Raw genomic sequence first — 12,706 nt, forward strand, 5'->3', positions numbered from 1 at the left:
CACTACTATAACTCTGAATCAAGAAGGTCGTCAATCGAGTGGGCAACAGTCAATGAGGGCCGTCCAAAGCGATAAAATATGTCATATTATAACAGACATCGACAAATTAGAGAAGCTTATGAAAGTTAATGCATTATCTTGAAGTGTGTTGACGAAGTCGAATTTCTATAAAACGGAAAAAATTTAAAAAAATATAAAAAATAAATAAAATAAATAAAAAAATTAAAATGGAAACATAAACATGGAGTGATATATTAATACATAATTTCCAAAATAATTTACTTTAATAAAACATAATTTACCTCAGTAACCGCAGTGGTTAAGCAACAGGACGGTCCTCCTGCCTCTTTTATAATTGTAAAGGTCTCTAGGCAATAGTCCAAAATCAGTAACTTCTGTAGCAAAATCAATCATTTGAGTGAAAGATTCAGTGGACAGAAAAATAAAATACTAACCTCTTATCCAAGGATAGATTTATTTATAGCTTGTTTTATAATATGCGCATATTTTTTAAATGTAACATCACTTAAAGTACTCAACAATGGCAAGTTATAATAATACTAATTACAAACAATAACATTGATAAAAATTATTATATATTTGAGTAGAAGTAACAGTAGTGCTGGTTATTCCGAGAACGAGATACAAAAATATGTTCAAACACCATATTCACTGACATCGTTTTTATGTGCTACTTTTATAACTCTCCCTGCTTTTATGGGTTAGTTGACTGAGTATACATTTACCGTGGCAGCGACCCGACCGCACCTTCCAAGAACAAAACGGGAGGTAAAATATTAGTTTTAAAAATAATATTTTTTCGTTCTTACGTTTTATCGATGTTTACAATGTTTCTTTCTGTTTATTTCAGGGGAAAATATGCTACGGTATGTCGTGCTGTTCATAAAAGAACCGGTACACATTATGCCGCCAAATTCGTGAAAAAGAGACGCCGAAATCAAGATCAAATGAACGAGATCATACATGAAATCGCCGTACTGATGCAATGTTCTTCAACAAATAGAGTTATCAGATTACACGAAGTATACGAATCACTCACAGAAATGGTAAGTTCCCGTAGAATTAATATAGTATTATTTTATCCCTCTCCCTCAACTTAAAGCAAAACTTATTTTAATACTTTATTATACGAGGGTCATTATTTATATTTCGAGAATTAGCAACACTGTTGCCATGTGAGTCCATTGACGGCTCCATCGTAAAGTTTGACATTTTTGACGATATACGTACAGCGGTGTGTAACTCCAATGGTAAGTAGTGGGGCAAAGTTTTGCTTAGTTCAATCATTGGGGGCGCTGACAACGTGAATTTGATTGGTTAGTTTGAAATAGTTATGTAGAAACCTATAAGGAAAATAGTCTGCTTTGATTGGTGTGCCATTTCGCCTGATTATTTTGTGACGTCACATTTATTGGTCAATAGTATTTAAATGAAAACCAAATTTAATCCTTAAAATTAATTTATTAAAATAAAATCCTATACAAATATACATAAGTGTAAATAATATAAATATATATAAACAAAAAGCAAAAAAAAACAATTATGAACTCTATTCTAGGCAAAATTAAAATATCTATATCTAACTTATATATTATAATATATTGAAGGTAAACTTTAAATCCTTCCCTGTTAATATTGCATTAACTTCATTAAACCAAAAATACATAATAATAACTTAAAATTTGGTTTTGTAAATCATTATGGATTGGACAGTTGAAACACTAAAAATTTGTGTTTTTTAAAGATATTTAGATTTTAGAGTATTTAATCTGTGGAACTACTTAATATAGAATGTGGACAAATATTGCATGTTGTCTCTTTTTCAGAAGTTTTGTTAAATAGCCCGAAATAAGACTAAAATACAATATTAGACTCTTGGTTTCCTCAGAGCAAAGTTCTCTGGAACTGAAAATATGGACTCAACTAGTGATTTAACAACCTCAAGTGGTGCTAGATCTCCCGTTAAAAAAGAATATAAGTTATCTAACATGTTCATCTTCTTCACAATTTTCTCCGGGATAATGATGTGAAAAAATTGAAGTGATGATGAGGCCTTTTAAAGATTTCTCGAACATACTAGGTGAAGGAGGCTGTTTCTACCTCCATGACCTCTAATAGATCCAACAAAATTCTTTAAGCAATCTTGGTTAAGATTTGTTAAACAAATGTAGTTATTTGTAAATTTAGACAAAATAGATTTCTTTATGGTAATAAATCCCCTAAAAGTAGCAATTAAATTGTGAATTGATGGCGCCGTAACAAATATTTTCTTAACAAGGCAATCAAATCTAAATATACAACACCTCTACTATAAAATTATTGAACACTGATTGTTCTAAATAGTTAAAGTATTACAAATATTTAGGGATATTTTACAATTAAAAGTACTATTTATTGCTACTAATTATTCAGTTATCTTAATAATTACCTTTTTGTAGGACATTTATGTAGAGACATCACACTGACAGCATACGAACAACTTGGTAGATTAATTGAATTTTATTACTATTAACATCTTCATAAGTAGGTTTTAATTTTCTGTAAACAAACAATATATAAACAGACATGTAGTAGATAGATAATTTTATATATACCTGATAAAAACAATGTTGGATATGCATTTACCCTAATACCTATTCGTGAAGGAAGGGTATTTCTAAATTTTTCACTAAAATGTCCGTGACGTTGATATATTTGCATTGTGGTTTATCCAGTAAAGAGTACTATTTACTTGATCAACCCATTTTTGGAAAGCAGCGAAATCATTCTTTGGCAAACAATGTCTAATTTCGGTAGTAGATTTTTACCCCGGTACACTACATATTTTACTGCACTGACGCATTGTCATCAATTTTTATATTATTAATCCATAATAATTAATGTAAAACAGACTTCACACAATTTGGTCGACCAATTACGTTCCATGTTAGTGGCGACACCAGGAATTTAAACTAGCCAATCACAATTTGCGATCGCAGCGCTACCGTTGATTGAATACCGTGAAATTTCTTTTTTTTCTATGTATACGTACTCAGAACATATTGTCGCACGGACGCTATTTGCTTATTCTATATTTAGTGGAAAGTTTCGTCTCGGAAAAAAAGTGGAACTGAATCGTGAACATTTTCTTAGGATGATTTTTTACGATTTTCGACGTGGATTATCACAAGAGTGCATCAATTAACTTAATTTGACTTTTGGCGATGAAGCTCCATCAATAACCACCGTGTATCGCTGGTTTAGTGAATTCAATCGTGGTCATAGTTCGCTGTCTAACGAGTGAAGGTCGTCCAAAATCGGCTGTTGTGCCAGAAAACATCGATGCTGTGTGCGAGATGATTAAGCAAGATCGTCATGTCCCTATTGTGAGATCCCTAAGCATTAGTTCCATATATGCATATATGCGATTTTACATGAACACTTACAAGTTATGCTCGCGTTGGATCCCACACAATTTGACAATCGCTTAAAAAAGGCTCGTGTCAATTGGTGCAAAAAAATGCTTAATAAACTCAATCGCGGTGCTTCGAAAGACGTTTATAAAATCGTGACAGATGACGAATCATGGATATATTCGTTTGAGCTCGAAAGTAAGCAGCAGTCGAATGTATGGATGTTCCAAGATGAACCAAATCCAACAAAATCTGTTCGCACACGAAGTTCTTTAAAGAAAATGGTGGCCTGTTTCTTCGGGAAAACTGGTCGTATTGCAACAGTGCCTCTAGAGGTCGTAGAACAGTAAATTCTGACTGGTACACAACCATTTGTTTGCCAGAAGTATTCGGTGAAGTAAGGAAAACAAACAAGAGACGCCGGATTGTTCTTCATCATGACAATGCGAGCTCTCAAACAAGAGACTATTTGACCACTCAAAACATCGAATTGATGGGTCATCCTCTGTACAGCCCTGATTTGGCACCCAATGACTTCTTTTTGTTCCCATCCGTGACGAATAAACTGCGTGGTCCATGATTTTCATCGCCCGAAGAAGCTATTGAAGCGTTTAACAATCATTAAAACAGTAAAAATATATTCGCAGCTTAAATCTTTTTTTCCTATTTCCGAAATATAATAGTGACCCTCGTATTACGTGCTTGCATGTATCGTTATCATTTTTTTTCATTTTAAACAAGCATTTATTGAGAAAAATTCGTACAATATATACTGATCAAAATATTTTCGCATTTTTTTGTATCGAAAGAGAGGTGTTTGGCTTCCATGTTCGCACTTCACCGATTTGGATCCTTCTTCCAGCATTGATCTGAATAAATGGTAGTGGAATTTTTTGTGAGTGCACTGGGTGTGGCAGGATGGCTCTCCTGGAGTAACCCATGCCTTTTTGTGCTTGAAATTTGCGTAGGAGATCCGCTTTTCATCGCTAGTCACGAAAAATTCTTCTTTGCCAAACAATTTTAAAATGGTTCGAAATGGCATTTTCCATCAATTAATCAAAGAAATAGTTGATGCATCAAGTCCATCAAATATTTTAGTACCCTAGACAGTTTTTTTTGTTAATGTCAATTTGAGGTCTAAATGACCACTATGAAATCGTTTGAAACCAAAAATGGTAATTAGACTATTTCGGAGCAGCATCACCATAAGTTCCTAAAAGTATTTGTTGGGCGTCAGTAGCAGATTCAAATTAAACCATTAAAATAGATGGAGAGGTGACAAGACTATCAAACTTAACAGTTAGGTTACTTCATTTTCACTTGTGGATATCGCCGGTCATGGTAAATTACGTATTATATAATTTTATATATTTTTTTTTAATTATCATAGCGTTAACGCAGCGGATAAGCGATAACTTCTCACTATTGATTGATCTAGAAGGCTCAAGCCAAAAAAACATCACCCAGTAGTCATCAATATTTACCAATAGTAACCAGCCTCAATAACCTTTTAATTTAATTCATTCTTCGCTGTTCGAATACAAATAGTCCATTGTTGGGTTTGAAATATGGCTCTACATATAGCAAATGATCAAACAAGCAATCTCTTAATCTTGATGTTTTTTTTAAATAAATAATTAAACACATATAATGTTTATCAGATGGCGCTGATACCATTCCAAACCGTAACCAAGATAGAAAAGTAGCTTTTCATTATTCTCGTTTTATTAACAAACATTCTGGATTGTAATTAAGTTGGCAGTTGAGATCAATCCGCTTCCCTTGAATTGATTAGCAATCTTATAGACAGTTCGTTTATTGAAACATTTGAACATTTGAAACAAACAATATCAGTTTTTTCATTCGCATCAGGAATATTTCTATAGTATTAAAATTAAACTAAATTCGTTTTAAAGGATTTTTTTTTATTTGAAGCTTTATTGTGAAAAATTGGTCCAATGTATTTTATACAAAGTATTGTCCCATCAATAGTCGCTGCCTTTTTCCATCTTTTAAGCAATTTAGGAATCCTATCTCGAAAGAGCGACTTATATTTTGAGGCTATCCACAAAGCTACGCTTTTTTGTATAACAGGTCAATTGAAAAGTCCCCGGCTTGACACATAGATGGCGCTACTAGAATTAAATCCATATGTTCTTTAGTTGGCCCTAATCCTCAAAAGATGCGTGTATAAATTTGACAGTCGTCGGATCATTAGTTTGTGAATTATAGCATTTTGAGTGAAGCAACTTTTGTTATTATGAAAAAATTGATAAAAAGGAATTTCGCGTGTTGATAAAATATTGCTTTGCAATGTCGGTCTCAATGTCTTGTCTTATTGTCAGTGAAAACGATGGCAAAAATCCATGAATTTGGCTTCGAATTGCTTCTTCATCCACTGTATTCTCCAGATCTGGCCACCATCGACTATTTCCTGTTCTCATATCTCAAAAGTATGCTCGCTGTGAAGAAATTGTCGTCGAATGAAGAGGTGATCGCCGAAAAGAAGAAAAAGAAGAAATCGTAACTCAAAAATGGTATCCAAAAGTTGGAGGTCGCTATAATCAGTGTATCACCCTTGAAGGGAGTTATGTTGAATATAGAAAGCTAATTTTGCCAAAAAAATGTGTTTTGCTATGGTAGGCCGTGGACTTTTCAATTGACCTGTTATTAATAAGAATTGAAGCGTTGCTCAGACAGGTCACGACTCATATATCGGAACATGTAGTAATGAATAGGAGCAAAGTCTGGAGAATACGTTCGGTGGGGTACCACTTCCCATTTATATTTCCAACTATGTTTTCACCAGTTTTGCATCATGTGGTCAAGCGTTGTCATGCTGAAGAATAACGTTGTTGTGTCTTTGATTATATTCCAGGCGCTTCTCACACAGTGCTCGGCTCAAACGCATCAATTGTAGTCAATAGCGATCCCCCTTGATTGCTTCATCGATTAATGCTTTCAAATTCTCGTCGTCCCATTTTTTTACCTGTTCAGGAAAAATATTCTGTTCACACTTCAACGAAATGATATATACTGAAAAGTGAAATCTGTCAATACTGCTTCAACATGAAGTTGGTTTCAAATGTCCCGATGCGATAAGTACTCATTAACACCATTTGTTGTAAATCCTTTAAAATTATGATATTGGTCTGAATATAATAAAAACAATTATAATTTACAGAATATCGCTTTAATTTTCACCAATAGGAATAAATTGGAAACTATTCGAGATTTAAGTCCATCCTAAATAATACATTTAAGTAGCAATTTAATAATTATTTAACTTATTATTATGGTGTTATATGTATTAACCAATATATTTAATAGAAATGTATAGTAACTCAATGAGACTTATACCAATATTAATATCATTGTCAACACAGATCATACATATCATCAGTACATCTTCTTGGCAATGTCTCAATTTTTAAATTTACAATGTAATTCTTATAACCCATCAGATAGGCTGATTAATTATATATTAAAATGCATAACATATACTAATTAGAATAATTTTCGACAGGTTTTAGTGCTAGAACTAGCCGCTGGCGGTGAACTTCAACATATTTTGGACAGCGGTCAATGTTTAGGCGAGATGGAGGCTCGCAAAGCCATGAAACAGATTCTGGAGGGTGTGTCATATTTACATGACCGTAACATTGCCCATTTAGACCTCAAACCACAAAATCTACTCCTATCGGTGGAGGATAGTTGTGACGATATCAAGCTGTGCGATTTTGGAATCTCCAAGGTCCTGCAGCCTGGTGTTACAGTACGGGAAATATTAGGTAACTATATTAGTTCTTATACAATCTGTAGACTTGTATATTATATCAGGTTCCTTATGTTATTGTTTTTAGGTACTGTAGACTATGTAGCACCCGAAGTGCTTAGTTATGAGCCCATCAGCCTATCGACTGACATTTGGTCAATTGGTGTGCTAGCTTACGTGGTACTATCGGGCTTCAGTCCGTTTGGCGCCGACAATAAGCAGCAGACCTTCCTTAATATATCAAAATGCGCACTTAGCTTCGAACCCGAACATTTCGGCGATGTATCAAGCGCCGCTATTGATTTCATTAAAAGCGCACTTGTAGTAGATCCTAGGTAAGCACAATAACTTAACAAATAAATAACATTTTGTATAATAGTGTGCTTTTAGTATTACAAATTTACTTCTAAATAACATAACTATCTTTGAATTACTTCCTGTTGTCGTACAAAATGTTAAATATAACATAAGAGCAAAATGCTATTTTATTTAAAATAATCTGTAGGCAAAGAAATTATTAATTAAATTTGCTTTTAATTAATAAGTTCTTTGCTCTTTAATACGTTCTTTTGATTATTAAAAACAGAAGCTCAGAAAATGGCTAGACTATTTCTTCTAACACTTGTTCATGGGTATTATTTGTTTCGATGGAAATGTTCATTAAATAGCATTTTGATTTCAAAGCTACCCGAAAATATCTGTTTTTAAGCCTGAAATTGAAAGGGTACCAAAGAACAGCAGTTTACTAACAATAAACTATTTTATTTTACTAAATAAACTTATGTTTATTATATACCATTATAACAATCATAGTAATATACATTTTAATAATATATTTTAAATAATTTCTCTTTAGGAAACTACCTAACATTATTTTAATAAAAATAATCTGTAGGTGAAGTACTTATTAAATAGAATAATATAAAAGAAAATAATTATTAAAAACAGAACATAAAGTTATTTTGTGTAAACCCTTTAAAAATTTCTAGACTATTTCTGCTAACTTGTTCAATACAAGTTGTTTACTAAAAACTTTTTGATTCCTCATTTTCAAGTGTCTGAAAATGTCCGTTTTCAAGCCTGAAATTGGTACTGGTATTAAATAAATACGAAGCTGTAATAACTAACAATATACTACTTGCCTAAACATATCAAAAATGTATTCAAGATCATATATGTATATAACATGCTAATATACATATTAAAAATATATTTCAAATATTTTTAGGGAAAGACCTTCAATACATGACCTATTGGATCACCCCTGGATTTCACTGAAAACAAATCTGCCGCCGGCTCTCACTCTGCCTTCAGAACCCACTCCAATCACTCCGAAATCGACGCCGATTAGTCAACGAAAAAGCTTCAGTTGCATCACCTCATCGCCCACTGAAGGCTCTCCAATATCCAAAGATTTCCCGGCCCATCTACGCACAACTCTGACTGGCTCGTTCTCAGAGCCAGGCGTCCGTACGTACACAGTCACCGCTAACTGTCGTCTCTGTCCGCAGTGTGGGACGGCGTGCAGACATCTGTCTCACACAACCGTCACCAAGACCACCATCACCATTGATCGGGGCATTTTGTGTTAGTGGTCATCGATCCATGCATTTTGTTGATGCTTTTGGACAGATTTGATGAACAAAATACGACGGACAATACCTAAAGCAATTATGTTGCTCTGTTATAAGTTATTTAGAGCTTAGTCCAAACTTGACAACTCAGTATAATTTTTGTAGACTTTTTATCAAAACCATCCAAGTATTGTCAAAATGAAATGAACTTCACTACTGTGATTTGAATGTGGGACTTTTAGTTGGGGGATTTTGGATGATTGATTTATGTCTCTTTGGACTAAGCTTTATACAAAACCATTTTTCAAACAAAATTGGTGCCTTAAAAGATTTATCTGCGTTAATCGTATTTTACCATCAAGCTGTTTCCAAATATTACTGTGTTAGCTAATATTACTTTCTTTTTGCTGTATGTATGCACTTCCCTAAGTTTCGTTATTGCCTCAGAGCATAAGACTTATTTTAGTCGTTTATATTCCAATAAACAAAGCAGAGACATGTCCAAGAACAGACAAGTAAAACTCCTTTTAAGTACTGAGACTCAGTGTGTATGAGAATATGACAATATTCCCATTTAAAATTATTATGATTATTTTTATTGATGGTCTTTTATTTATGATTTAAAAAACAGATATATTATTGATATTCTTAAAAGGAAAGTACTGCCAATTACTACTGCCACGTGGACCCATGTCATATTGTTAATTTTATTGGATTATGACAACTGAAGAATAATATTGTGCTTAAGTGAGGTCCATGTACAGAACTAGTTTTTATTTAAGCAGTAATTTATGTTTCTGTTGCTTTTTTACTTTTGATCAATGTATATCTAAATAAAGGTTGATTGTTTTGTCATTAAGTGTTTTATTTCAGATATCACCAAATTAATAGTTTTGTATTTCGATTTTTTATGTTTGCTTCTATCACTGCACTTTTTATTATGTTAGAACAATGGTAACGGTTATAAGCACATTTGAAACATTTTGAAAAAATTACAAATCATATTTACTTGACATAAATGATCAGTTTTAGTGATTAACTAACAATTATTTGATTAAGAAATACTAGAAGTCCAATACTTACACAGAAAATATGTTTTATCTTAAATTTAAGGCATTTCTGCAATCTTTATTGTTAAATATGTTTTGAAGGGTCTTGTGTTTTCGACAGGGTTTAAGTTTAATAAAATCAAAACTGAGTATGCGTTTTATTTAACTATTTAACATTTAAACAAATTTCACATAACACGAATATAAATCATGTCTATGAGACTAAAATTTTGTGCAATAGTGAGCATATCACCCCAAAATTTTTTTATAGAATCATTTACTGGAATTCGAAAATTAGATTTATATTCCTAAGTCGTTTGAGAAACAATTGAGTTTTATTAACGGTATTTAGGGCTATATATTTTTTAACATATTTCTGCGCCCACAATTTTACTTGTTCCATAGAGGAAAATAAGTTTATTTGTTCATGTTCACCCCAATCAACATTGTTTTAAGCAATTTGTGTTCCAAGCAGATTTTGTAATGTTACATTTTCAAGTATTCTTCTCCATACTTTTGCACTAACAATAGCTTACATTGCATTTAGAATTTAATTTTTTAATTGCATATATATTGGCAAAAGTTCTAAATAGTAATCGTGATTGTAAATCTCTCTCCAAAAGGCTATCTATGGTTTTAAAAATCAAATATCAGCATAATAGTACATTATTGATAATTCTTTTATGAAATATGATGTAAACATTTTCACATGTATGTTAACCAATTATATTACAAAAATTAATCATATAAAATTATATGTGGAGATTTTTTATTTGAAGTGGTAAACTGATTATAACAACTTTGTTAAAGAGAAAATGTGTTTCAAGAAATTATTGAAAGTGAAGGAGCATATTGTATATGTCTTCTTTGTGAAATGTGTTGAATATTTTTACATCATAATTTTAGTTTAAGTTAGATAAATTTTTATATTAAGTAACTTGATTAGTTCAATAAATAAGCTACATTTTAGAAATTTACTAAATACTCCATTGAATATAAATCATTTCTAATTTCCAATTCTAACGCATGTAAAAATAACATGCTCAAATTAGAGTATCATTTGACATAACAAATAACGTTTAATTAAATTGATGAATCTTATCATAAATTATAATAAGTTGTATTGAATTAAGGATGTAATGTATTTATAAAGAAGAATTTAACTATTCTAGCAATTCATTATATATCGACTTTAAGAGTAAGCTGCTTTAATTGAAACATTCTTAAGCAATAAATAACTTTTCTTTTTACAATTTCAGATGACTGTGGCGATGAAGAACCTTCTCAGGAACCACATAGCTGACAATTGACAATTTATTATGACTATTTATGTTAATAAATAATAATTGTAATTAAATGTTTAGTTAGTAAATACATTAATTTGCCTTTTGAGTTTCACTGGACAATATTGCACAAGAACTTATATAGGGTTTTTCAATAAGGAGGGTCAATATTGGTAGCCTGTATGCCTATGTTATTTTGGCGGCGTCTAACTTGTGTATTATGCAATTGTTGAAGTCAAATCACTATCAAAAGTTACACGGTTGAGCGACATGTCTAAATAATAAAACTTTATTATCAAAATGAGGGCTTTAGGATCGCAAACTTGAAAATTTATTTTTAGTACATACGATTGTCGGAAATGATACCATCGTACGTTTTTGAGGCAGATCTTTAGATACAAATTAAACGATATGTGATTCCATCAGATCACACACTACAACCCACCATGAACATTTTGCATGAATGATTTTAGGGCACACAATACAGATATTTCTGTATTCTATGATTTTAGGGTACGGTTATATATCGAAAAGGTGAGATGAATACCAAGATCGCGTGATTTAATCCCACGACTTTTCCCTCGTGCAGTTTTCTAAATTTACAGATCTATAGGGCAAAAATGTAATCATAGAAAATCATGTACCACAGAATGTGGTGTGCTAATACATCAAGCGCAGCGTATGTATAATTTCAAAATCGATCCGCCTTTTCTGAAAAACTAATATATAACTACCATAGAGCAATAGAGATTTAACTTCATAGGAAATGTTTGCGAAATGTTTCGCGACGTTTAACATGTAGATGTTGCTACCTTTAAAATATTACTTGTTTTATTCGCTATGCTAAGATCCGCGACGGGATCTAATTGGTTCATATCGTTTTACGGTTTGTTTATTTTGTACGCTATTTTCAATGTACCCTGTATAGAGAACAATGTTATTAGATTTTTATAACGTATATATTATTAAATAATTATTATTTTATTTTTTTAGTATATACAAGTCGGTAATTGAAATGCATTCTGGTTCTAGGAAGTGTTGTATGCCCGGATGCACAGATAGTGCGGAAATGCATCATGGTTTTCTGTTAAAAAGGTACCCGGCGATCTTTAAGATATGAGTAGAAAACATAAAGAATCCTAAACTGGTTGGGTGAAACATGAAACAGTGTTATGATCGTTATCATGTCAGACATTTTTGTGATACATTTAAACTTTCCTTTAAGTACTTTTGAAAAATTTAGTGATGTCGAAAATAATACCACAAGCTCAGAATATGTACAAATTGAAGTGGATCAAAATCACAATGATATAGAAGATAAACTGAAGGAGTCAGTCACATTTCTGTTCATAATTGTTACCATTAATTTCTAAACTGTCTTATTTTATTTGTAGTGCTCCTATTTCCATCGTTCCAAGCTCACAACCAGGGTGTTCGAAGCAAGTATCATCGACATTTGAACAAACTCCAGAAGGTAATGGTAAAGTTTATATTCATTCAGCCAGTATCCCCCTTTCTGCTCATTCTTACCGTTAATTACTTGACTCTATAACTTCAGTCCAGATGTTCATATAAGAGCAAACAAAGTTTTATGTTGTACCTTAGCGTACAT

At 32.1% G+C, this 12,706-nt stretch overlaps 1 protein-coding gene across 2 annotated transcripts in view; it reads left to right on the forward strand.

Annotated features, from left to right (window-relative positions):
* Window positions 1-11,196, forward strand: part of LOC143191053 (death-associated protein kinase related) — a 305,475-nt gene extending 294,279 nt beyond the window's left edge. Inside the window, exons 2-6 of one of the 2 annotated variants that reach the window (XM_076395725.1) lie at window positions 872-1,067; window positions 6,940-7,204; window positions 7,277-7,523; window positions 8,417-8,658; window positions 11,071-11,196. In XM_076395725.1, the coding sequence (XP_076251840.1) occupies window positions 872-1,067; window positions 6,940-7,204; window positions 7,277-7,523; window positions 8,417-8,658; window positions 11,071-11,114 (994 nt within the window). In that variant the 3' untranslated portion in view covers window positions 11,115-11,196. Of the gene's footprint in view, window positions 1-871; window positions 1,068-6,939; window positions 7,205-7,276; window positions 7,524-8,416; window positions 9,618-11,070 lie in introns of those variants that run through there. The other variant, XM_076395724.1, reaches the window with a different exon arrangement.
* Window positions 11,197-12,706: the final 1,510 nt, after the last annotated feature.

The sequence above is a fragment of the Rhynchophorus ferrugineus genome, unplaced genomic scaffold (assembly GCF_030347505.1).
Source record: "Rhynchophorus ferrugineus isolate W39M unplaced genomic scaffold, kcgeb_rfMv2 rfM2, whole genome shotgun sequence".
NCBI lineage: Eukaryota > Metazoa > Arthropoda > Insecta > Coleoptera > Curculionidae > Rhynchophorus > Rhynchophorus ferrugineus.